The sequence below is a fragment of the Lutra lutra genome, chromosome 2 (genome assembly GCF_902655055.1).
Source record: "Lutra lutra chromosome 2, mLutLut1.2, whole genome shotgun sequence".
Taxonomy (NCBI): Eukaryota; Metazoa; Chordata; class Mammalia; order Carnivora; family Mustelidae; genus Lutra; species Lutra lutra.
In genome coordinates, this window is record NC_062279.1 from 181,699,269 (window position 1) to 181,726,679 (window position 27,411).

Here is a 27,411-nt window from a genome sequence, read left to right on the forward strand (position 1 = left end):
TCCCGGGGTCCTGGGTTCGAGCCCCACATCCGGTTCTCTGCTCAGTGGGGAGCCCTTCTTCCCTTCTTCTTCTCTCTCTGTCTCTCTGCCTATTGAGATCTCTGTCTGTCAAATAAATGAATAAAATCTTTTTAAAAAAAGTATATCTTGAACAAATTTAAGGCTCTTCTGACTGACCAAGAGTTCTACTAGATGATGGAATTTTTGTTTTATTTACTTTAGGGAGAAAAGTAACTCAGAGTCTTATCCTGATAGTAGAATTGTCTTCCATTTTATGTGAGCCACAGAGGAAATGGTTGGGGCACGCTGCTCTCTGTAAAGAGATACTTAAGCTGAAACCTGAAGGATTCTGAATTCTGTTCATTACTAGAATTCTTCAGTGACTTTGTCAATATCCATTTTAAAGATCTAGAAACAAAACTAACTTTTTTTTCTCCTTTATAAGATGATGGGACTCAGACAAGGAAAAATTGGGTCTATTTTATTTTCTGATACTCATGTCTGATCTAAAGCTAACCAGAAAAACTGATGTATTATGTAGAAAACTAAAAATAATAGGAAAAGCTCATGGTTTTCGTTTTAAAGTCATGAGCATTTTACCAAAACGCTGCTATGAATCATTTGATGACATTTATGTCTTCATCATATGCCAGAGATAGAGAGGTGTGATTGGTAGTCTCACCCCTCCAAAATAGCTGTAGGAAATACTATTTTAAAGTCCAGATTTTGACCAATTTGAAAATTACCCAGCAATACCAAATTGAGCCAATGGGAAGAATGCTTCTTATATGTATTTTTAAATACAGGTTCTTGGGACACCTGGGTGGCTCAGTTGGTTAAGTGGCTGCCTTCGGCTCAGGTCATGATCCCAGTGTCCTGGGATCGAGTCCCACATCGGGCTCCTTGCTTGGCAGGGAGCCTGCTTCTCCCTCTGCCTCTGCCTGCCACTCTGTCTGCCTGTGCTTGCTCTCACTTCTCTCTCTATGACAAATAAACAAATAAAATCTTTAAAAAAAAAAATAAAATAAATAAATAAATACAGGTTCTTGTCTATAAATGATTGTTGACCTTTATTGCTAGTTTAAAGTTGGTCATGTGTGTTTGTTTGCTTTTCTAAGTTCTAAATAAGTTCTAATCCTGATTTTCTCAGTCAGGAGCTATATTTAGCCTTCGGCAAATTTCATAAACCCCACTTCCCTTCATTATGAATATAATAGTAATAAAACAGTAAGCAATAGAATCTAGCCCTTTCTAAGTGCTAAGTGAAAGGTTAGTAGTAACTGTTAGCTGGAGTTTGCCACATTATCAAGTTATTTAATCAATATTTGAGAACTTTTAGGATATACTGCATGATTTTTTAAAGATTAAAATTGCATAGTGGGAGACCCGGCATCATTTTTTTCTCAGGTGTCCTTTTGGACATAGTCCAGATCTATTTTAGATGATTAGCATATAAACTTACAGATAAGATGCAACATTCTGTTCAATTGTTTAAGGTCTCTCCCAAGATACCACTTCATAATTGCATTTCATAATAGAATCTCATAACTCTTTGTCCTTTTATCTGTTAGTCTATGTAATTTGCTTATGTTTGGTATTGCAGAATAAATAATACCTTTCTCCAAGAACAAGAATTTGTTCTTGGAACAAATTACAAGGATAAAAGGAAATAAAGGTATGTTGTAAGATTATGCCGTGTTGATTTAAATATACTACCTTAAATTCCTGTGAAATACAAAGCCATCATTTCAGAGAACAAATTATTCCTCAACAAAATTAAGGTGAAAGTATGAAGCCATTAAATTTTGCAAGCTTTTGGAAGAAGCATATTAACATTTCTGTGCAGATAATTTGATTCTTATTTGTAATATGTGGTCTTTCACACGGTGCTTGTCTTTGGGCAAGTATCTTGGGAAATAACAAACACTAATATAGGAATTAAACATTTAAACTTTATTATACCTCAATTAAGTTGGAATGAGCTATTATGGAAAACCCAACTTTCTCAATATTGCTTTTCAAATGGTAGCCATTTATAAAGTTTTAAGTTCTGTTGCAAGGATAATAGAAGTGTGTTGAAAACAAGACTATTAATCATTTAACAGATTTGAGTGCCTTACTGTGTTGTAGGCACTGAGAGCTTGAGATTTAAAGGAAAAATGGATTTAAAAAAAATAGATACAGTGCCTTCCGTCCAGGACCCTACATTATTTTTTGATCTTTAAAAATCACTGTGTTGATTTTAGGAGTTTCAAAATACTGGTGAATGTTAACCTTTTAGGGTTATCTCATAAATTCATGAATCTCATAAATTCATAGAATTTCATGCTGCTTAAAATAAGACTAAATATCAGTGGCCTTCTAAGGTAATCAACCTTTTGTGTGATGTTTTCGAAAGTGATGGTTCTTCAAGTTCGCTTTCTAATATACCACTAAAACATTTTTTATTTGGTGGTCAGTAGTAAGTGACTATAGCTGAAGTAAAGTCTACTTCTTGAGAGATGGGCTCTGGAGCCACCAGCTTTGTTTTAAATCCCAGGACCACTTAGAAGCTTGACCTTGAGCAAGTTACTTAACTTGCCCAAACCAGTTTTTCTCATTTGTAAAGGCAAGGGGGGTCAGGGATCATAGTTCATTTATAGGACCAACCACATAACATTGATACAAAAATTAAATCAGCTGGTGAATGTCAAGCATCTGATAAGTCTTTGCTGTTATATGCAATGATTATTCATTATTTGCTTATTATAATTTTTTTAGCATTTTATGGGAAAATGCTAAAAAAATCAAAGAGAAAAATTTGTTCATAATTCTACTCTTTGTCTCTTTATAAAGCAAGAAGTAGAAGTTTACATTCTCCGCCCTTCCTTCTTACCCCTCCCCTACCTCCCACCTCCCACTCTAGTGGAATCACTGTTAATAGTCCAGCGTGCCCTTCCCAATGTTTCCCAAGGCTTATGCAGCAGAGCTGTGTGATCTTGAACTCTTTTTTTTTTTTTTTAAGATTTTATTTATTTGTCAGAGAGAGAGAGGAGAGCGAGCGAGCACAGGCAGACAGAATGGCAGGCAGAGGCAGAGGGAGAAGCAGGCTCCCCGCCAAGCAAGGAGCCCAATGTGGGACTCGATCCCAGGACGCTGGGATCATGACCTGAGCCGAAGGCAGCTGCTTAACCAACTGAGCCACCCAGGCGTCCCTGATCTTGAACTCTCTCTTTTTTTTTTTTTTTTAAAGATTTTATTTATTTATTTGACAGAGAGAGATCACAAGCAGGCAGAGAGGCAGGCAGAGAGAGAGGAGGAAGCAGGCTCCCTGCTGAGCAGAGAGCTCGATGCGGGGCTCGATCCCAGGACCCTGAGATCATGACCTGAGCTGAAGGCAGTGGCTTAACCCACTGAGCCACCCAGGCGCCCCCGGATCTTGAACTCTTAAAGAAGTGAAATGGGTCTGGAAGTTTGCCTGAAGGAGGGACTGTGAGAACCATGTTCTGTCCAATGAGAGTAGTTCAGAAGCACAAACAATCAAGCAGATGCAAGAAATTCTAGCTGAACATTCAGGCTGTGGGAGAAGAAGGTCTGCTTACTAGTTTTAATTCTTTATTGGACAAGGAAATATAGTCTCATTTTGAGTCTACCTCAATGAGAAATCTTCAGAGCTAGTTAAATGTGGCAGTGAGCATTGTCACTGGTTGGCAGTTGCTTTCACACATGTGCTCTCTCTTGCCCTATGTCTTTGTGCCCTGACTGATACACTGTCCCACCTTTCTTCACCTGAGTCATTCTTGGTCATCCTTCAAAACTCACCTCCTCACCACCTAAACACCCTAACTATTGGCTCCGTAGTAAACTGGGGATCCTTATGAAAGTACTTCTTTCATACTTATGAAAGTATCCTTATGAAAGTACTTCTTGTGTGTCTTTTTCTAATTTCAACCATAACTTGTGTAGGGTGGGGATGGTATATTAGCCATTTGTGTCTTCTTAGCACCTAACATAGTAACTGGCATAAATTAAGGTCTGTAGATGTTTATTGACCTGAACTAGCTAGCTGTTGGGCAAATTAGGTATTTTTTTGAAATCCTGGTGTAGACTCCAAATAGGGAAAAATGAAGTTATGAAATTGACGTCATTTAAATTTTGTTCCAATGTAGAATAAATAAACTTGTCCTTGAGAGGAATTGTACTTCTTATGTTTGAAAGAAAAATAAAATTCCTAACCCTAAGAGTCAAGTCTGTCTTTTCCTACTATCTTTACAAATTGTTGGCAAATTTTCCTTCTAGCTTTCCTCATAGAAAAAATAGAGGTCATGAAGCATGAATTATGTTACCCCCCATTCCCTCTGCATCATTCACATTTTCACCAACTTTTTTCTGACCTCACATGAAGAGGCAACTACTCCCTTTATTGCAATAGGAGTCCTTTCCTCTGTTGTTAATCCCATTCCTTATTTTGTCATAGCCTCCATCAGCATCCCCCACTCAGTGCTCTGTCTTCTACCTTGCCTATTCCATGGACTCCTTCCCTACAGCTCATGTTCATGTCCAGTTAATCTCATCCTTTATCCTTTGTCTTACCTTTCATTGCAGTGACTACCTTTACCCTTTACTTCCTTTCATAGAGAAACATGAAATATTCTACTTCTTAAATATTTAACTTCTATTCACTCTCTGATTCATGGAGGTCTCACTTCCTTCTTCACACTTCCAGCAACAATTTCACTCTATCAGCCTTTTCCATAGTCAGCAGACATCCTAATCACTGAATGCCATAGGCTTGGCGCCTTTACAACTTCACTATGATTACTCCCTATCTAAAGTTTCTTTCTCCCTAGATTTCTCTGGTATTACTTTCTCTTGGGTGTCCTTCCATTCCTTTATTACCTTAAAGTCTCCTTCTGTAAGGAATATCATGTCCTTACCTGGTGTCACCTGCCCTCTGTGTACCTAGGATTACCACATTTCTGTCTGGACCCATGAGCATAAGATCAGAACCCTCAAATTGCTGCACATCCTTGGTTTCACATCTTGCTTCAGATAAAAGCTTTCCAATCTCTGTTTATTATCTGCCGTCTCATGCATCAGTTGCTTCGAAAATTTGAGATGTGGTGAAAGGCACCATTCGTCATCCCATCATATAAGTTAGAAACTGTACAGTCATGCTTGATAACACCTTTGCATGTAGTCCAGTCATAAAATGTGGTGTACTAAGTCCTAAAACATGTAGTAAGTCAAAAAACCCAAATATGTCTTGAATTACTCTTCTGTTTATCCCTGCTGCTACCTCCTCAATTCTGACCATCCTCCTCCTTCTCCTGAATTATTTAAATAATTTTACATTGGATTTGGCCATTCCTACATCAAACTAGCTGGACACCCAAAGTCCACTCATTATTCTGTTACAGGAGTTAGTAAACAGAAGTAGTATCACATCCTTCTTCTTCAGGTGAACCTTGTGACTCCTCATTTTCTATGGAATGAAATCACTACTCATAGAACTGAATCACTACTCATTAGAACTGAACCTTTGAAATATGACCCATACTTGTGTTTTTGGATGTTCTCTTTTACTTTCTTCCATGAAGAGTGAACTGGTCTGTACAATTCTAGAAAAAAGAATGATAAGGACAAAATCATTGATCTTACCTTTCTCCATGAACTAACCAAATCTTTAGGTAATCAAGGTTTCCTTGAGTTGGATTCAATCTAGTGCATTAGATATTTTGGGAAAATAAGCCCTGAAAATGTATTTCTTCAGTAGCCCCTGCAGCTAGATATTTCTTGAAATAACTAATACAATTCTATAGAGCAGAAAGTATACAAGGGTTGGCCTAAGGTGGCATTTCTATTTATTCTGATGCATAATTTAGAATATAGCTATCTCCCAGACACCTTTGACAATGAGTTTGAATATTTAGCTCCATAAATATAATTGGAACTAAATCTTTACTTTTGAAATAAGTGTATTTTTGTCACAAATACCAGTTCTTTATGGTTATTTGGTAGGCAGTAGGGGAATGGTACAGCCTTCCTGATATTGGTTGGTGACATTGTATGTGAAATGCTGTTTAACTTGTTGATAGGATATTCTGTGATACAGATTTCCTTGTTCTACTCTAAGGAAAATGCTTTGGGAAGCACAGTTCAGGCAAGTTAGTATGAAAAGGCATGAGAAGTATGGCAAAAACTTTAACATAGAACAGGGTATTTAAAGCAAGACAACCTCGAATGATGTATCTTTCCTTTAAAATTGAATATATATGGGGGAAACTACACTTTTGAAAAGGGTTAACGTTTTCCATCCTTCTTTCTAGCGAACAGCTGTGGCAGACTCAGGACTGTTTTACCAGTAGTTCTATTAAGTGATAATTAGAGGTGTTCACGGTAGTATAATGATTTTTAGAATGTCGAGTATTTTATTCATTTTGTTTTTATTTTACTTCTTTGGTGTTTTGTTTAATTCATTCTACCAGACAGACAGGAAGCGCCCTGAGAGTAGATGTGTCTCGTACGTTTCCGGATCCTTGATACCTGCAAGAAGAGTGAGCGCCCAGGAGTTGAGATCTATGTGAATTAACCCAGCAGATGTTCATTTTATTCCAATTACACTCAAACAGCATAATAATTCAAAGTCTCCTGGGACAAAAGAGCTGAGAAATAGGTTTCATTAGCTGAATAACTAAATTTTCAGGTGAAGCAAATTCTGGAATTTAGGTTTTCTCTGGCTTCCCTTTAAACATTTAGTGGATTAAAATTCACCCTAATTGGGGGGGCGCCTGGGTGGCTCAGTTGGTTAAGCGACTGCCTTCAGCTCAGGTCATGATCCTGGAGTCCTGGGATCGAGTCCCACATCAGGCTCCCAGCTCCACGGGGAGTCTGCTTCTCCCTCTGACCTTCTCCTCGCTCATGCTCTCTCTCACTGTCTCTCTCTCTCTCAAATAAATAAATAAAAATTAAAAAAAAAAAAATTCACCCTAATTGGGACGCCTGGGTGGCTCGGTTGGTTAAGCCGCTGCCTTCGGCTCAGGCCATGATCCCAGCGTCCTGGGATCGAGTCCCACATCGGGCTCCTTGCTCGTCAGGGAGCCTGCTTCTCCCTCTGCCTCTGCCTGCCATTCTGTCTGCCTGTGCTTGCTCTCTCTCCCTCTCTCTCTCTGACAAATAAATAAATAAAATCTTAAAAAAAAAAAAAAATTCACCCTAATTCTTTAACCATGTTTTAAATTACACGCAAAACTTAAAAAATAAGATTACATATGTTTCTGTCTTCATATCCTCTTTATGCTTTTGTTTCCCCCGATGTTAGGAAAGAGAAAAAATATGTCGACCAATGCTGGAAAGATGTTGCTGTTGGAGACTTTATTCGCCTTTCCTGTAATGAGGTTATTCCTGCAGACATGGTCTTACTTTTTTCTACCGATCCAGATGGTATCTGTCACATTGAGACTTCTGGGCTTGATGGAGAGAGCAATTTAAAACAGAGGCAGGTGGTTCGGGGATATGCAGAGCAGGTAAATAATGTGTTCTCAGCTGGTGACTTATTAACATTTTCCTTTTCAGAAGATTTTCACAGGTACATATAAGGAAATTTTTAAATTCATGTTTACAATTACAAAATAGAATCCCAGAGGACTTAATCCATTTCCAGCTATCTGTGGAAGTGTTTTATAGATAATAGAATAGAATGACTTTGAAGTTCACATATTTTAGTCTGGCAATCCTATATTTTTTGGAACTGAATGAAAGGAAATGGAATTATTTTGCAATTTGGAGAGTTATTTTGCAGTGGAAATAATCACCTTCTGTTCCTAAAATCTGTAATTGCAACTATACCTGGACCTTTTGAGATTTGTGTAGCTTCTCATGCCACAGAGCTTCTAGACCTTTCTAAATCCTGCTGTGATGAGCGAAACAAGAATTTGAAAGTTATGTTAACATGAGTTTGAATGAATTCCTGCTCTGCTGTTTAATTACTGTGTGACCTTGGGCAAATCACTTATTCAATTTATCAGCTTATCTTAAAATAGAAATAATGATGTCTGCCTCATAGCTTTGCTATGAGAGGTAAATGAAGTAATATACGTAAAAATGTCATGCATGGATACTGCTTACATGCCAGTTTCCTTTCCCTTTCTCTGGAAACACTTGATGAAGTATTATTTTAAAATTTAATGATCTTCTTAAAACTCAACTGTTAAGTCAGGTTTCCTTTGTCTAGTAAACTAAAAAGTGTTTTAGCTGCATAAATGCCCTGATCTTCAGTAAGTTTATGCTCTGATGGAACAGTGGGCCATGTCTCTGTGTCTGGATTTAATTTAGATCCTGTGATTGATATGCCTCTCAGCTTGTCATTGGCACTTTTGTGAGCATTTATGTAACTAAAACATTGGTAAAAATCTTACACAATTTGAGATTCTCTTGTATACCACTAAGTACCAGCTTTGAGGGTGACGTCTTTGATTAATCATCACTCTTTGGGTTCAGTTAGGGTAGGCTGGGTTCAACTCAGGGTCAGTGTTCTGGAATCCCATGACCTGTTTTTCAGTCCTGTTTCTAAACACTGCCTTGTGTGGAAACCTATAGCAAATCATTGTTCTTCTTTGTGCCTCTCTGTCTTTATCTGTTAATTAGACCTAACTATAACACCTACCTCGTGGGGGTTTAAAGAAGAAATTAATACATTTAAAGTACATAATTGAGGGGCGCCTGGGTGGCTCAGTGGGTTAAGCCGCTGCCTTCGGCTCAGGTCGTGATCTCAGGGTCCTGGGATCGAGTCCCGCATCGGGCTCTCTGCAAGCAGGGAGCCTGCTTCCCTTCCTCTCTCTCTGCCTGCCTCTCTGCCTACTTGTGATCTCTGTCTGTCAAATAAATAAAATCTTTAAAAAAAAAAAAAAGTACATAATTGAGATTCTAGTACATAGAAGAACTCAAAAACTGATTAACAAATCAAATCATATGATTATATAACTCAGATTTTTCATACATTTGCTGTAATATGTTAATACATTACAAGCTATATCAGTAGTATTTCTTTTATTAGGCAAACATTTCATAGAAAAACAAGGAAATGAGATAAAGTTCCCATGGCTTATTCTTCTTGAATCCATGCCTGTGTTCTAGAAACACACTTTGCTTATTTGCTCACTGGTTTTATCAAGCCTTCTAAAATTATCATTCAGTCCATTAGAGAATTTTGTAAGATGCTGTTGTCCAGGTTATTTTTAAATTTTTGAATAAAGTATGCTGGGATTAAATGTTTATGTGCTCAGAGTATTCATTTATATGCTTAATCTCAGACACTTCCTGCATGATTAAAGAATAACAACAGAGTATCTAGAGCTTTTCAGTGCTTTCTATGTAACAGAGTGTTTGCTGTAGGAGTAGAAGGTCTCCTTTGCAGAGTCCTGCGTGGATTCCAGTGTATGGTTCAGACTTTCTCATTACCGGTAGATGCCTATGAATGTTCTGGAACCGGCCCAGTCCCACTCAGTCGTTTGTGATTATGCCTGTACTTTTCTTCATTTGGGTAATTCGTGACATAAATTTTGTGGCAAGAATGAATTAGTTTTATCTTAAAGAGCTGGTGGGAGGATTAAACACTTAAATATCAATTTTGTAAGATGCTGATGTCTAGCTTATTTTTAAATTTTTAAGTAAAAATTTCAGGGATTAAATGTATATGTGCTCAGAATGTTCACATATATGGTTAATGCAAATGAAGTGGTATACATAAAAATGTCATCTTTTTGACATGACTTCTTGTGTTGTGATTTTACATGTATAGTTACTTATCTTTTTTTTTTTTTAGGACTCTGAAGTTGATCCAGAGAAATTTTCCAGTAAGATAGAATGTGAAAGTCCAAACAATGACCTCAGCAGATTCCGAGGCTATCTGTGAGTGATACATGACTTACCCTCCTTGGTGTGAGTGAAATTGTGTATTGCAATTATATTTAATTAACTCAGTAAAATTTTTGTGTCCATATATCCAAGTTAAATCACCAAAGGCCACGTGTTTAGCCATCTATTAATTTAGCTTTATCTTAATTGTTTAGTTAAATATTTATTTATGTATGATTTAAAAACAATAAGAAAATCTTGTTCTTAAAATAATTGTAAAGTATCTGTCAGTAGTGTGAGAATGTTTTCCACAATCTCTGTAGTAAGCCCAAGACATGGTGTTTGGAAGGAGGTGTCTGGAAAGAACTGGCAATCTAGGTGACAGGATAGTGTCCTTCTGCAGAATTAGAGTACCAGGTGGATATTCCTGGTTGGCAAAAGTTAGCCAAGGGTTTGGAACATGTATAAGAAAAAGTATGGGAAGTCACAACAGTGTTCATTTTGAAGATATCTCGTGGCATGTATGTCCCTTGTATGCTAGAATTTGAGGTCTTACCTAATTTCAGTATAGCTTTGACTACTTAAGTGCTTTATGCCTTGAACCAAGTTATTTACTCTTTTCAAGCTTTAGTTTCCTGAGAGGAAACAATTTAAGAGGAGACAATTAGACCTGCTTCATAGTGGTGATCTTAAGAGAAAATGGTAGAGAAAATTTCCAACACCAGAGTTATCCTGATACTAAAGCAAACAAAGACATTTAAAGAAAGATCAGTATTCTGCATGAACATAGATGTAGAAATTCTGCACAAAATTAGAGCAAATCAAATCCAACAATGTCAAGGATAACATATTGTTACCCAGTGGGACCTATCCCAAAAATGCAGGGTTGATTTAATATTAGAAAATCACATGATGGGGACGCCTGGGTTAAGCAGCTGGTTAAGCAGCTGCCTTCGGCTCAGGTCGTGATCCCGGCCTCCTGGGATCGAGTCCCGCATCGGGCTCCTTGCTCAGCAGGGAGCCTGCTTCTCCCTCTGCCTCTGCCTGCCACTCTCTGCCTCTGCTCACTCTCTCTGTCAAATAAATAAATAAATAAATAAATAAGAAAATCACATGATGTAATCTATCATATTAATAAGCCATAATTAACAAATTGAAAAAGAAAGACCATCTTTCTGATCATCTCATAGATGTAGACAAAGCATTTGACAAAATCTAACTTCTGTTCTTGCAAACTGGAAATAGAAAGGAACTTTCTCAACCTGATAAAGGCATCTATGAAGAACCTACAGTTAGAGTCATTCTTTTTTTTTTTTTTTTCAAAGATTTTTTATTTATTTATTTGACAGAGAGAGATCACAAGCAGGCAGAGAGGCAGGCAGAGAGAGAGGAGGAAGCAGGCTCCCTGCTGAGCAGAGAGCGCGATGCGGGGCTCGATCCCAGGACCCTGAGATCATGACCTGAGCCGAAGGCAGCGGCTTAACCCACTGAGCCACCCAGGCGCCCCAGTTAGAGTCATTCTTAATGGTGCAAGACTAAAGGTTTTTAAATGTTTCTCCCCTTAGATCAGGAGGAAGACGTGGATATTTACTCTTACCACTTTTATTCAAGATTGCACTGCTGGTTCTAGCTGGTACAGTCAGGCAAGGAAAGGCAATAAAAGCTATCAAATAAGAAAGAAGTAAAACTGTCTTTTATTTATAGATGGTTTTATGTTCTTTGTGGAAAATCTGATAAAATGTATAAGAATTTAATAAGTGAATTTAGGGGTGCCTGGGTGGCTTAATGGGATAAAGCCTCTGCCTTCCGCTCAGGTTATGATCCCAGGGTCCTGGGATCGAGCCCCGCATCGGGCTCTCTGCTCAGCGGGGAGCCTGCTTCCCCCCACCCCCGCCTGCCTCTTTGCCTGCTTGTGATCCCTATCACATAAATAAATAAATAAAATATTTTAAAAAATAAGTGAATTTAACAGTGTTGTAGGAAACATCAATATATAGAAATCAATTGTATTTCTATATATTAGCAATAAACAACCATATATTGAAATTTTTCAAAATACAACTTATAATAGCATCAGAAAAAATGAAATCCCTGAGGATAATTCTGACAAAAGATGTAAAAGACCTGCACCTTTAAAACCACGGAACATTGCTGGGAGAAATTAAAGACGTAAATAGTTGGAAAGATATATGTTGTTCATGGGTTGAAAGACTCAATATATTAGGGTGTCAGTTTGTCTTCAAATTGATCTGTAGATTCAGTGTAATCCCAACATGGTTTTGGGGTGTTTTTTGTTGTTGTTGTGTTTTTTGGTCTTTTTTTTTTTTAAAGAAGGGCAAAAACATGAACAGACACTTCTCCAAAGAAAACATACACATGGCTAACAGACACATGAAAAAATGTTCAACGTCAGGAAAATTCAAATCAAAACCACGTTAAGATACCACCTTACACCAGCTACAATGGCAAAAATTAACAAGGCAGGAAACAACAAATGTTGGAGAGGATGTAGAGAAAGGGGAACCCTGTTGTTGGTGGGAATGCAAGTTGGTGCAGCCACTTTGGAAAACAGTATCAAGGTTCCTCAAAAAGATAAAAATTAGCTGCCCTATGACCCAGCAATTGCACTCCCCTGTATTTACCCCAAGGATACAGATGTAATGAAAAGGGGCATGTGCACCCTAATGTTCATAGCAGCAATGTCCACAATAGGCAAACCACAGAAGGAGCCAAGATGCCCTTCAACAGATGAATGGATAAAGAAGATGTGGTTCATATATACAATGGAATATTACTCAGCCATCAGAAAGGACAAATACCCACCATTTGCATGGACATGGATGGAACTGGAGGGGATTATGCAAAATGAAATAAGTCAAGCAGAGAAAGCCAATTATATAGTTTCACTTATATGTGGAATATAAGGAGTAGCATGGAGGACATTAGGAAGGGAAAAATGAAGGGCGGGGGAACCAGAGGAAAAGATGAATCATGAGGGACTGTGGACCCTGGGAAACAAACTGAGGGTTTCAAAGGGGAGAAAGGTGGTGGGGGGTGGTTTAGCCCAGAGATGGGTATTAAGGAGGGCAAGGATTGCAAGGAGCCCTGGGTGTTGTATGTAAACGATGAATCGTGGAGCACTACTTCGGGAGCTAATGAAGTGCTATATGGTGACTAACATCACATAATAAAAAACAGAAGTAAAAATAAAAGAAATCGACAAGTTTATTCTGAATATTTTTATGGGGATGCAAAGGACCTATGTTAACTTAAAACAACTTTGAAAAGAACAGAGTGGGAGGGCTAACACCACTTGATTTCAAGGCTTCTTATAAAGGTACAATAATCAAGTTAGTGTCATTTTGGCATAAAGACAGACCAGTAGATCAGAAGACATTGGAAGAGTATAGAGTCCAGAAATTGATCCACACATTTACAGGCAGCTGGTTTTTGTTATCCACTAATGTGCCTTTGACAAACGTACACAAGCAATTTAGTAAAGAAAGATTACTATTTTCAACAAATCATGCTGTAACAATTGGATGTCCACATTATAACAAATAAACTTCAAGCCCTACCTCTCACTGTATAAAAAACTTAACCAAAAATGGAGCCTATGGTTAAATGTAACCCAAAGATCAGAAACTACTTACACAAAGAGGAGACATAAGGGAAATCTTTGAAACCTTAGGTTAGGCAAAGATTTTTTGGATACAAGACCCAAAGCGCAATCCAGAAAAGGAAAAAAATATGAAAAAGAACTTCATCAAAATTAAAACCGTTTTCTCTTCAATGACACTGTTAAGTGAATGAAAAGATAAATCACAGACTGGAGGAGAATATTTGTAATGAATGCATCAGATGTAGGACTTGTGTTCAGAATATGTAAAGACATCTCAAAACTAAGTAATAAGAAAACAAACACTACAGTCTTTTAAATGGTTAAAAAAAGTTTGAACAGACACTTCACTAGAAAAGGTATGTAGATGACAAATAGCTATGTGAAAAGATACATGTTAAAACCACAAGGCTATAACTGCTACAGTTAAAAAGACCCAAGTATAGAAGTACTGGTGAGAATGTAGAGGATCCAGAACACCCATATACCACTTGTGGGACCATACAAAGTACAGCCAATTTAAGAAACAATGGAAGTTCTTAAAAAGTTAAACATATGTATTAACTGGCCATTCCACTCCTAGGGAGTTAGCTAAGAGAAAATAAAACATTTCTTCATACAAAAACCTGCACACAAATATTCATAGCAGCTTTATTTGTGAGAGTCCAGAACTGGAAACAACCCAAATGCCCACCCATCAGCAGGTGCATGGATAAACGAATTGGATATCCATACCATGTAATACTACTCAGCAAAAAGGAATTCACTGGTGATACACGCAACAACATGGGTGCATCTCAGAATATCACGCTCATCTGTGAAAGAAGCCAGGTGGAAAAGAATATATACTATGTGATTTGATTTATATAATTTCTTAAAAATAAAAGCTAATTTATAGTGATGGGAAGCAGATGAGTGAGTGAGCGTCTTAACCAAATTTCTGAAATTGGAGTCCTGGTCTACCTTGTCAGCCTCTTTCTTCATCCACGTTGGACGTGATTTTTTTTCTTACAAGACACATTGGAACATCATTCGCTGTTGTGGGTACTCAGTCTTGCCACAGAACCCTTACCTAGTTCTAGGGCCCCAGTAACCTCCTGACTCTCCAGTTATCACTTGCCTCCAGATTCCCTGATGCCGTGTTTGCCTGCTCTTTGGTTTTTCCATTTGTGATGGGCTCCTCTGAGATGTGTCTGCTTCAGGTGTGGTGCCTTACTTTCTGATTAGCCTGGTCTGACCACTGGAATTGCCTTCCTCTTGGACTCCACATCCAAAAGATGGCTCCCTGCTTCCTCTCCCTCCCTCAGGGATTGGACTTCCCTGGGTCGGCTCTGTTAACACCTCTGTTGAGAGCTGGCTTCTGCAACCTGCAGGGAAGCATTGAATGAGTCAGCCCAGGTAGATAGAATGATTTTATGTGGAATTATTTTTATCTACCAGACTAGCTTCTTATCCCTTACCTGCTCTGTGGTCTGTTTTCTAAAATCAACCAAAATTGAGATGCTCACTTTCATATGGTGACTTTCCTAGTCTTACTTCCAGGCAGAACTGACATTCTCTCTATTTGTGCCCACAGTACATACTGAATATCAGGTTTTTGTCATAATAATATCTATAATAATTGTATTACATTTACATATTTCTCTATCAATCACCTCCCCTTAGACTACAGGAACCAAGACTATGTATGGTTTTCTTTTTTTTCTTTTTTCTTTTTTTTAAAGATTTTATTTATTTATTTGTCAGAGAGAGAGAGGGAGAGAGAGCAAGCACAGGCAGACAGAATGGCAGGCAGAGGCAGAGGGAGAAGCAGGCTCCCTGACGAGCAAGGAGCCTGATGTGGGACTCGATCCCAGGACGCTGGGATCATGACCTGAGCCGAAGGCAGCTGCTTAACCAACTGAGCCACCCAGGCGTCCCTATGTATGGTTTTCTGTCCCCAGCATCTGAGTTGGAGTGCTGGGCATGTGGCAGATATAACCTAGCTTCTTCAATGGATGAGAGCTCTGTGTGGACAGTCCGTGCTTCATATAGAGTCCGAAGGTCCCACATCATAAGTGCCAGATATATACTTGTCAAGGGCAGGACCTGTTTAATGCTGGGCAGACACAGTTAGGATAGGAGTTGGGCTTTGATCTAATGACAGTAACCTAGAGTGATGTAATGGGGAAAAATAAAGATTCCAGGGGGGAAAAAAATCTAAAATCTTACTGAGAAACTTTGGAAATGCTTGTGTATGTTAAATCGGTTCCTATGAAGTTTCTGGGGATAATGAATCCTAGATTGATAAGGATTGTGTGGTTCTTGCCTGGGAATACTACATGGAAATGTGAATGTTGGGACTTAAATTCTTCATCTGTAAAACCAGGAAGTAGAATTAAATTAAGCCCAAGGACACTACTGACCCTGACTATGATTCTGTGGTTGTCTGTTTGTACATGAAACCATATACACGAAAGAATGCAAACATCTCTTAGAATAAGATGTTTACAAATTACAGGAGTGAAGGGACAAATCAATTTTCTTTGTCCTTTGTGGTATGAAACCTTCTTTGAAGAGTTATTTCCTTTTCCTTGTAATTCCAGATAGCAATTTTCCTATATGTAAGAAAAAAGAAACAACTTACTGACTGAAGTATATTGCTTAGAAAACAGTCTAATTTTAATGCTGAAATTAAGAGGGCATTTTCAAAATAGGTGAAATACATTACTTCTTGCTTATTTAAAAAAAATTTCCAGTTATTTTTCTGTGTATCTTTGCCACTGTTATAACTTAATCAACTAATTACTTTGATAATTTTTAAATTATTTATTGCAGAACATTTCAAGCATGCAGAAGCCGGAAGAAAAATATAATGAACACCCAAAGTCTCTCACCCGGTTTTAACTATTTCATAATTTTGCCAACTTTGTTTTAATTATCTTCCTATTTCTTCCCTCTTTGCATTTCATTGTAAATACTTCACTATGAATACATAGCAGTTAAGGACCAGAGCCGTAACATCATTATCACACCTAACTACATAAGAAAAATTTCTTGTTATCATTTAATACTTAGTTTTTGTTTAGACTTTTCCAGGTATCTCAAAAAATTTTTCATTGATATCCTAGATATCAAAATTTTTTGTTAGATATCCTAACCAGGATCCGAACAAGGTCTGCCCATTTTATTTGGTTGACACGTCTCTAAATTTTTCCTCCCAAGAAATTAGGCCAGTTAGCTTGTAGAATGTATCCTTTTCTAGACTGAGCTGCTTGCCTTCTTCCTGAGTTGAGTCCTCCCTGCTTCTCCCTGTGCCCCCTTGCCATCCATTTGTTGAATAAGTCAGGTCATTTCGCCTGTGCTTTACTGCACTTAGATTTTGCAGACTGCATCCTTGTGGTGGTGGTGAACATTGTTTTCTGGCCCTCTGACTTCCTATAAACTGTCTAGGGGCACTTTCTTTCTTTTCTTTTGTTTTTTCTTTTTTTTTAATTTAATTTTTTTTTTCGGTGTTCCAAGATTCATTGTTTATGCACCATACCCAGTGCTCCATGCAATACGTGCCCTCCACAATACCCACCACTAGGTTCACCCAACTTCCCACCTCCCTCCCCTCCAAAATCCTCAGTTTGTTTCTCAGAGTCCACAGTCTCTCATGGTTCATCTTCTTCTCTGATTTCCCCCAACTCCCTTTTCCTCTCCTTCTTCCAATGTCCGCTGTGTTATTCCTTATGCTCCACAAGTAAGTGAAATCATATGATAATTGACTCTCTCTGCTTGACTTATTTCACTCAGCATAATCTCCTCCAGTCCCATCCATGTTTATACAAAAGTTGGGTATTCGTCCTTTCTGGTGGCGGCATCATACTCCATAGTATATATGGACTATATCCTCTTTATCCATTCGTCTGTTGAAGGGCGTCTTGTCTCTTTTCAGTTTGGCGACTGTGGCCATTGATGTTATGAACATTGGGGTACAGATGGCCCTTCTTTTCACTACATCTGTATCTTTGGGGTAAATACCCAGTAATGCAATTGCAGGGTCATAGGGTAGCTCTATTTTTACTTTCTTAAGGAATCTCCACACTGTTTTCTAAAGTGGCTGTACCAATTTGCATTCCCACCAACAGGTAAGAGGGTTCCAGGGGCACTTTCAAATCTGATGAAAGAAATAGTTTCTATTTCTACAGAGATAGACGTAAATATACACATATACATGCACGCAGGAAATATTGCATACAATTTCAAAGTCTTCACAGATCTCTTGATGCCACAGACTCTAGGTTGATTTTCTGTTACAGAGGCTTGATTAGGACCCTTTGGAGACATCTGTTCCATACCATATGGAGGCTTGTGATGTCCCTTGTCTCATTGGTAGTTCTGTTAAGATTGGTGTTCTCTACCTTATCCTTTCATTATAAAATTCCTCTTATCAGTCTGTTACCTAATGATTTTAGCAGCCACAGGTTACCATGACCTAGAACAATCCTTAATTCCATCCCGGCCAAAATGGCAATTTCCTAATCCTATCAAGAACTTTTCCCTTGTCTGTTACTAAGTTACCTGAAATATAGTTTGTACTTGAGTAACAGTTACTTATTTGGAATATTTCTGAGTTTTTGTAGAAGTTGACAATCGGTGAATAATGGAAAACAATGGTAATTGAAACTTTTTGCATCTTTCTCTGAGCCAAAGCAAAATAACAAAAACAAATGGCCCAGAGATTTGAAACCTTTTTTGTGAACTGCTCGACTGAATATTTCGTCAAGAAAACTCAAAATCCACGATTTTTATTTTTGCATCCCCGTGTTTGCTATTTATTTTCCCCCCAGTTTTACTATGTAAAAATAAATCTCTGTGCTCTCTCATAGAGAACATTCCAACAAAGAACGCGTGGGTCTCAGTAAAGAAAATTTACTACTTAGAGGATGCACCATTAGAAACACAGAGGCTGTGGCGGGCATTGTAGTTTACGCAGGTTAGTGACACTCCTCATTTTCACGGTTGTCTCCTCTGTGTTTTTCTTCAAGTTAACATTTTCCGTTTATTCAGAATGCAGTCTACAAAGGCAGAAAGGAAATTTTGTCTTGATAAGCTTAATCCTTGGTCTCTGTTTTTCTAAATGGATCGCAAAAGCAAACTAAATTAGCAAAATATATTATGCAACTACTCTTTATTAAATCATCTGTCACAGAGACTTAAAAACATGATACTTGCTATCTGGCTTTAATTTGCATATTTTCTGACATGTTACCTGTGTAGGCCATGAAACCAAAGCAATGCTGAACAACAGTGGCCCAAGGTATAAGCGCAGCAAATTAGAAAGAAGAGCAAATACAGATGTCCTCTGGTGTGTCCTACTTTTGGTTGTGATGTGTTTAACTGGTGCATTGGGTAGGTAAAATAAGATTTTTGTATACTGACCTCTTTTCAGCAAGATCTTTATTTGAAGGTATTTTATTTTCAAAATATTTATGAATATTTGACTTTTGCAAAGGAGATTTTTATTTGCCAATAATAGTTTCCCTCACATCTTTATCTTTCTCATTCTGTGATCTGAAAGGCATTAATGTTGATTATAGCCAGTTACACGTGGCCACAGTAGGAAAGGGACCTGGGAAGAGATTTGAAGAGAGACCGAGACAGGAGAATGTGGAGCCTTTTGCTTTTCATTTTGTTTTCAGAAATAAGCAATTGGTGTTCATCCAAAATAAATACTCTTATTCCTCTTTAGGAATGAAGTTCTATATTTACATAATAGGTATGTACCATCCTTTTCATGTCTGTGTGTTTTTTGAAAGGTCATGGAATCTGGTTGAGTAGATATGAAAACATAATGTTTTTTAATATCCCTGAGCCTGATGGAAATGTCCTATCACCAGTGTTGGCAGGATTCTATATGTTTTGGACCATGATCATTTTGTTACAGGTAATTTCTGTTGAGGTCATCATAGAATTTTAAGATCTTTGTTACTTGCCCAACTATATTTGGTTTCTCAAACTTCCTTTTCCCTCTAACATTGTTTAAATTATTTGGTTCCTCTTAGGTCTTGATTCCCATTTCACTCTATGTTTCCATTGAAATCGTGAAGCTCGGACAGATATATTTTATTCAAAGTGATGTGGATTTCTACAATGAGAAAATGGATTCCACTGTTCAGTGCCGAGCCCTCAACATCACCGAGGATCTTGGACAGATTCAGTATCTCTTTTCTGATAAGACAGGAACTCTTACTGAGAATAAGATGGTTTTCCGAAGATGTAGTGTGGCAGGCTTCGATTACTGCCATGAAGAAAATGGTGAGTATTGGGTTTCTGTGAAAACCAACCATAAGATTGGTCATTTTTGGCACCCAGTTAAAGCTTTGGTAATTCAGCATATGGGTGCTATACCTCATCAAAAGAGGCATTAAGCTTCATTGTGCTTTCAAAAGCTAGTAGGTCAGAGTCAAGGGGTCTACTGCCATAGTTTCTTCAAAACGGAAGGCAATTACTAATAGCAGTAGGAGGTTGGAGATGAGGTACAGTGAGAATAGAGTATTATAGATACTTTGAGAATCTAATGAAACTGTGACCTTCTCCCTAAGAAATATTTTGAATCTAATGAAACAACTGAATCTCCGTAAGAAATATTTTGAAAATAATTCCAAAGGGAGGGGTACATCCTCCCCCTAACCCATCACATCATCCTTTAGCCCATAGATATCCATCGATTCTTGGTTAAGAACACATAGTTTAAGAATAAATATAATGAGCTAAACTTCTGAGGCTAAATAAATAATACAAATGGCAAGCTTTCTTTAAAGAATTGAACTACATTAATTTTGTTATTTATAAAAGTAATATGCACTCCTATGAAAATATTTCTGAGAACTATCCATAACTAATTAAAAACCTTACTCTCTAGAGGTTAATCACCATTAACAATTTGATGAATATATAACTCTCCATATTCTTTTATATGTGAACATACGTATTTGCACATTTTCCCTTTTAGTTAGAACAGTTACAATATTTCTTTTTGAGGTTTGCTTCTTTATTCAACACTATCTCATGAAATATTTTTTTTTCTGAGTGAGCTCATAACAACATTAAGGGCATGGTATTGCACTGTATGTGGTCAGGCTTACTTTGCTATTATAACAATACTTTCAGTGAACTTACTCAATTATCACTTACTCATTCAACATAAATTTTGTGAGCCCCTAATATGTGGCACAAGTCCCTTGATCTCATGTAGCTTTTAGAGTTTAAGGCAAGGAGACATAATTAAAGATTATGATATGTAAAAGAAAATTGATCAAGTAGTATGCATTTTTGTACATACATGTTTGTACATATCTTATTTTTATGAGATACCTTTCTAGAGTGGTATTATTGGCTCTAGAGGAATGCACATATAAAACTTTTATAGATTCTACAAAATTTACCTCTAAAATACTGTGCTAATTTACGTTCCTATCACCCAGAAAAACAATACCCGCTTTTCACACCAGCCATAATGGGATGAAGTTACTCTTAATGTGTGATTTTTGTCGACTCAGCACTTCATTGCCCTAATTTGTCTCTGATTAGCAATGAGATGCTTAACTTTTTATGTGTTCATTGGCCTTTTGAATTTCCTTGGTAAAGTGATCATTTCCTTTTCCTATTTTGTAGGAAGATTTTATCTATTAAGGCAGGGCTGCCGTTCAGCTCGTTGTTCATTCTAGGTTGTTTGTGGCCACTGTCCATGTTCATTTGGGCACTTGTATTGAACTGAATGTTAAATAATTTGTCCCTGTGATATTATCCTTCTGTGTGTGATGGGTATTTTCCTGCTTCTTCATTTATCGCTGTATTAGTTTCTATTGTCACATAACAAATTACAACAAATTTAGTGACCTTAAACAACACAAATATACTGTCTCATGGCTTTTGTGGGGCTTGGAGCCTGGGTGTGGGATGGTGGCATCCCCCCTTAGGGTATGTCACCAAGCTGAAATTTAGTGTTGGCTGGGACTGTTCCGAGCTCCTAGAGGTGGCGCACTGTTTCTTACCACGTAGCCTCTCTGTAGCGTCCTAGTTTGCTTCCTCAAGGCCACAGCAGAATCTCTAGCTTTGAATTTCTCTGACTTCAAGAAAGTACTGTCACTCTTCTTTTTACCTCATGAGATCAATCTACCTAGGATAGTCTTCTTTTAGATTAACTCAGATTCAACTGGTTAGCTGCTTGGTCACATCTGCAAAATCTTTCCAAGGTTTCCATATAACATCAGTGAATCACAGAAGCGAAACCCCATAGTACCCAGAAGGTATGTTCTAGTCAGGGGGATCAGAAACTTGGGGGCCATCTTAGAATTTTGTCTAGCATGGTCTCTTAGGGTGTTTCTACTTGTCAGAATTTTTATGTTTATTAAATCTTGTCAGCTATTATGAATATTAATAAGATTACGTATATTATAATTCCTGTGAGTAGTGTTAAACCTGGCCCAAAATTTTGAAAAATATAACTGTATTTTCTCCTAGATACACATACATACATACATATATGTGTATATATATTTTTAAGATTTTATTCATGGGGGGAGCACTTGCACATGAGTTAGGGCAGGGGTAGATGGAGAGGAAGAATCTTCTTTTTTTAAAGATGGTATTTATTTATTTGTCAGAGAGTGAGAGTACACGCAGGTAGAGAAGCCAGCAGAGCAGGTGGAGGGAGAAGCAGGCTCCACACTGAGCAAGGAGCCCAATGTGGGACTATATCCCAGGACCCTGGGATCATGACCTGAGCCGAAGACAGAGGTTTAACTGACTGAGCCACCCAGGCACCCTCCTACGCACATGTATTTTTTAAGCCGGGTTTTGTTACCTGTGAACGCGAGAGATAAAATGTTGGATATTTATTGCATAATCACTATAGAAATATAAAAAATAGCTATTCATATTGGATGTGATGATACTCTGAATTGTTTCATCTTCTTCAGTGTATTTTTGTTACAAAAGCAATATTGTAGAAAATTTCAGATAAGCTAAAAGAAGAAAATTTAAAAGCCATCAATAATGCCCACCAGAGTGGACCACTGTTAACACTTTTGTACATTTCTTTTGAGTCTTTTTTTGTACACATTAATATATATATTTTTTTAATGGCATTATGGTGTGCTTTTGTTTTTACAGCCATTTTTCTTAAGACTTCCTCATGACCACCTTTCTGTTCTGTTTTCTCTACCTTAGGCAGAGAAGGTACTAAGTGACTGAAAATCCTATGCTACCCTGACTGAACTGTTTGTGCACCATGGGTGTTGCACTTCTAGAGGCTATGCTATATTGCACTATAATAATTGCCAAAATTTATATAAATAATCCACCTCAGTGTAGCTGAACTTTCACACCCATTAGTGAGATTTGTGTCCTCCATAATGTTTGACTCTAGATCCCTGTTTTGAAGAAGTATCTTATAGTAGTAATGTTTCACAAAATGTACAATGGAAAGCACTGCCTTGTTTTTTGTATTAGGAGTATTTAAGAGGGCTAGTACCATCCTTTCCCATCCCAGTCCCTGAGCCTGCACATTTGGCTCAGCAAGTGCGTCTCCTCCGTAGCCCCTTAGGCAGAGAAGGTAACAAGTGGCTGAAAATCCTATGCTATCCTGACTGAACTGTTTGTGCTCCATGGGTATTGCACTCCTTCTAGAAGGTTCCAGCTTTGCCTGGGAGCAGATCTCTGCCATAGATACATCAAGAGTTCCGGGTCTCCTTTCTGTAATGGTTTAAAAACAAGGACATGTACATACACACTCTGATTGATAAAGGAGGGAATAGTAGGGGCTAATTCTCTCCAGAATTTAATGCTGAGACATACTATGTTCACTGAAATGAAAGCTAGTTCACTCTTTAGGATTTGCGGGCAAAAGATTTGCGTAGGCGATCTTTCCGTAAAGAACATTGCTGCTAGGAAAGAGCCCCGTGCATGTATGCATTTGAACTAAATGCATCTGACAACACCATTTGATGTTTTAAAACCTTGCAACATAGGGGCACCTGACTGGCTCAGCTAGAAGAGCGTGTGGCTCTTGATTTCAAGGTTGTGAATTTGAGCCCCACATTTGGTGTAGAGATTATGTAAATCAGTAAACTTAAAAAAAAATAAAATCAATAAACTTTAAGAAAATAAAATAAATTGCAACTTATGGACTCAGCAGCAGCAGCAGCAGCACCTGGGTGTGTATTAAAAATAATGCAGATTCTCCAGCCCCTCTTTAAAGTTCAATTAAAATCTTCATTTAACAATATTCCCAGGTAATTTGTGTGCGTCTTAAAATTTTAAAAGATATTTCTTTAAAAGATTACTGAAAGAGGATGTCTTTTTTAAAATAATTTTTTAGTGTAGAATATTATTAGATTTGCAGATGCTATTAAGGGTTCTGTTGTGCCCCCCATCCAGTTTCCTTTGTCGTTAATGTCTTTTATTAGTCGTATAGTACATTTGTCATAAGTAATGAAATAATATTGACATGGCATTATTAACTGAAATCCATACTTTAGTCAGGTTTCTTCATTTTTACCTTATTTTCAAGGATCCCATCCAGGAGACCTTGGGACAGTCACTTAGATTTGATAGCTTTTCAAGCTTTCTGTTTTTGGATGACCCTAGTTCTGAAGGGCGCTATTTAGGGATTTTGTAGAATGTTTCTCACTTTCAGTTTGTCTAGGGAGTGCCTTTATGATGCACAATTTGTGAATGTGATCTCTACAGTAGTAGCCCATAGCAGTTTCGAAGAACAAGGATTTTGGAATCCGGCCTCCTGAGTCTGATTCCCGTCTTTACTGCCTACAAGCTGAGTGACTCTGGGCAAGTTACCTAATTTCTCTGGGCCTCAATAAAAAGGATCAGTATTATTCATGAAGATAATTCATGAAAAGCCACTTGGAGCATGGCACAGAATAAGTTCTTTATCAGTAAGAGCTGCTATTGTGGTTGTAACTATTTATACAGAAATATAAATAAAATAAATAGATTGCTCTTTTGGGGAGCTCATGGTCCAGTGTGGAAGACAGACATGGAAATGTAAAAATATGTGAGTGTCCTTAAGATTAAAGTCTGGTGTTCTTGTTGCATACTGTTTTGATTTTCAGCAGTCAGTGTAGGAGGCGAATTTAGCACTGATCAAGATTTGGAGCCTAGAGGATATCGGGCAAAGAAATTTTTGGAATGCTGGAAATGCACAGGGAGTTAGTTTAGAAAAAAAGATTTGTGTATCAAGGATATGTGGATGATACAGTTGGACGAAGCTTAGCTGGGCATGCTGTTTATAACGGGTCAAAGTTGGGATGCTGGAAATGTTTGGGGGATTAGTTCATAGCAAAATGTTTGGCGGATATCGGGATGATATAGTTGGGAGAAATCCGTGAGCATGCTGTGCTGTTCATTTTTGGTTTTGGCCCTTTGGGGAGCACATTGAGAAGTGTATAAACTTTTTGTTCCATAGACTCTTGCTGACTTCTTCCAGATAGCAAATAAATATAAATAATGGGGCATGAACAGGTTATTAGCTATTTGAAGGGGGAGTCGGAAGAGAAGATGAGGGATTAAATAAGAAGGAGAAATAAAGTAGTTGACCTAGTATCTAATCCAATACCTACCCTGAGTCAAAGGAAAGACTACATACTTTGTATTTTCTCCTTTGAGTTGGAAGGCAAGGATTCCTGCCCCACTCTGAGGCATTCATGGAACTAATTAGAACCAGCTTTAAGAGACATATGAAAATCTTCATGATCATTTGGGTAGATTTTGTTTACCAATATGGTAATATGCTTTTCCTTCTCATGCCCAATTGTTGAGAAATTTTCAGAGTCTACAAGTATTACTCCAGTAGCTTTGTTTTCTGAATCAAATTGTAACTTTACTGGTCTATTTCCTTCTCATAGTTTTTTATGAAATGATTAAAGATTACCCCATGTGTTCTTCTATGCTATTTATTGAACAAGTTTGTCCTGTCCTAAGGGCTGAGCTCTCTGGCATTATAGTAATTACACAGTTGCATGGTGACTGATTTCCCTAATGATGGCTAGAAGAACTTCCTGTATAGCCCTTATGTTTCTATAGGTTTTGTAATACGGTAATTTTATTTATTTTTATTTTTAAAAGATTTTATTTATTTATTTGACAGAGATCACAAGTAGGCAGAGAGACAGGCAGAGAGAGCAAGAGGGAAGCAGGCTCCCCTTTGAGCAGAGAGCCTGATGCGGGGCTCCATCCCAGGACCCTGAGATCATGACCTGAGCTGAAGGCAGAGGCTTAACCCACTGAGCCACCCAGGCGCCCCTGTAATTATTTATTTTAAAAATGGTATCACATACCAGTAAATTTCTTTAGCTATTCAAGGACTTATCAACCTCAGCACTATTGACATTTTGGGCTGCATTATTCTTCATCATGGGGGCTGTCCTGTGCCTTCTAAGATGTTTAGATGACTCCTTGGGCTCTGCCCACTGAATTCTAGTAGCACTCCTGCCCAAGTTGTGACAAACAAAGTGTGTACAGGCATTGTGAAATGTTTGGGGGAATAGATTCACCCCTTGTTGAGAATCTCTGAACTAATCTGTCATCTACCAATGACTGCTAAAGAGATAGAAGTAGTGGATACATGTACTGGCTTTGGAGTCAGGAAGATCTAAATTCATATCCCAGATCTGCCCCCAACTAGCTATTTATCTAACCATGGTCAGAAGACCATGTCCCTGGTCAAAGATCTGTCTGGATCTTAGCCTCTCTTAGCTATAAAGTGGAGCAGTGATGGTTCCTACCTGGTAGCATTATGTTTAAGATGAAAAAGGAAGATGTAGACATTTGTAAAGGAACCTAGACAGACGCCCGATGGAAAGGAGGTCCTCAATAAATGTTAAGTCCCTACCCCACAACTTTCCCTTGATCCCAGATAGAGATTATTAAACAGGATATGCAGATATTCTTTATTTTAGAAATTAACTTGCCAAAGCCATACTCTATATTTAGTAACTAGACTTGGCCTGAATACAGACAGCTAGCAATTCAACAACTACATATTTACTGATTGTCTACTCTGTATTCCAGACACTGGTTATCATGATAAACAAGACAGACAAGGACCCTGTTCTCAAAGAGCTTCTATTGGAGAAAATAGATGCAAATAAATTAATTCTTAAATCAAGAAAAAAAGTAATGAAAAGTGCTTTCCAGTGAATTAAAATGGGTCGTTATGATACAGAATGATCGGAAGGCACTTTGGATTGGGTAGGGGGGCAAGGCCTCTCTAATATTTAGAGCTTAGATCTAAATAACACGCTTGAAGTTCAGATGCAAAAACCTACCGGTGAGAGGCAGCAGTTGGTACAGAGGCCCTCAGTTAAAATGAGCTTCGCAGTTTTCAAAGTAAGAAAAGAAGGCCAGTGAGGCTGGACTGTGGAGAAGTGTGGAAGAAGAAGGGGCAGGAATGTTAAAGAAGTCAGCTGAGATCAGATCATTTTGAGCTATGGAAGCCAACATAAGGGAAGTTTTGTGAATGAGTAATCTGCTCTGCTTTATGTTTTAGGAAGATCACTCTAGCTACTGGTTGAGGAATGGAATGCAAAGGGGCAAGGAGACCAGTTATGAGGCTATTTGCACTGGCCCAGTTGGGAGGTGATGGTGGCTTGGACTAAGGTAATGAAGATGGAGAGAGTTTGAGATATTTGAGATGTATTTTGGATAAATAATAGATAGCTGTTGGTGATGCTTTGCATATGGGGACTGGGGACGACCAGGAGAATCAAGGAGACTCCTAGATTTTGGGCATAAGTAGCTAGATAAATAGTTAGGTCCTGTCTACAAAGATGGGGAAGGCCAGAGGAAGAGTAAGTTTGAGGGAGAAGTGAGGAAGAGTTCTTCTTTGGCCATATCAAATTTCAGGTATCTAATATCTATTTAGTCAACAGATATTTACTGAGTATTAGTAAATACAGCTCTGGGAATATCAT

General features: G+C 37.9%; 1 protein-coding gene across 2 annotated transcripts in view; it reads left to right on the forward strand.

The window, feature by feature from the left end:
• The window catches only part of ATP10D (ATPase phospholipid transporting 10D (putative)), a 106,508-nt gene that overhangs the window by 33,850 nt on the left and 45,247 nt on the right, over positions 1-27,411 (forward strand). For both annotated transcript variants that reach the window (XM_047719219.1, XM_047719218.1), the window contains exons 4-9: positions 7,301-7,505; positions 9,803-9,888; positions 18,307-18,413; positions 18,698-18,829; positions 19,237-19,364; positions 19,483-19,735. In XM_047719219.1, coding sequence (XP_047575175.1) covers positions 7,301-7,505; positions 9,803-9,888; positions 18,307-18,413; positions 18,698-18,829; positions 19,237-19,364; positions 19,483-19,735 — 911 coding nt within the window. The remainder of the gene's footprint in view (positions 1-7,300; positions 7,506-9,802; positions 9,889-18,306; positions 18,414-18,697; positions 18,830-19,236; positions 19,365-19,482; positions 19,736-27,411) is intronic.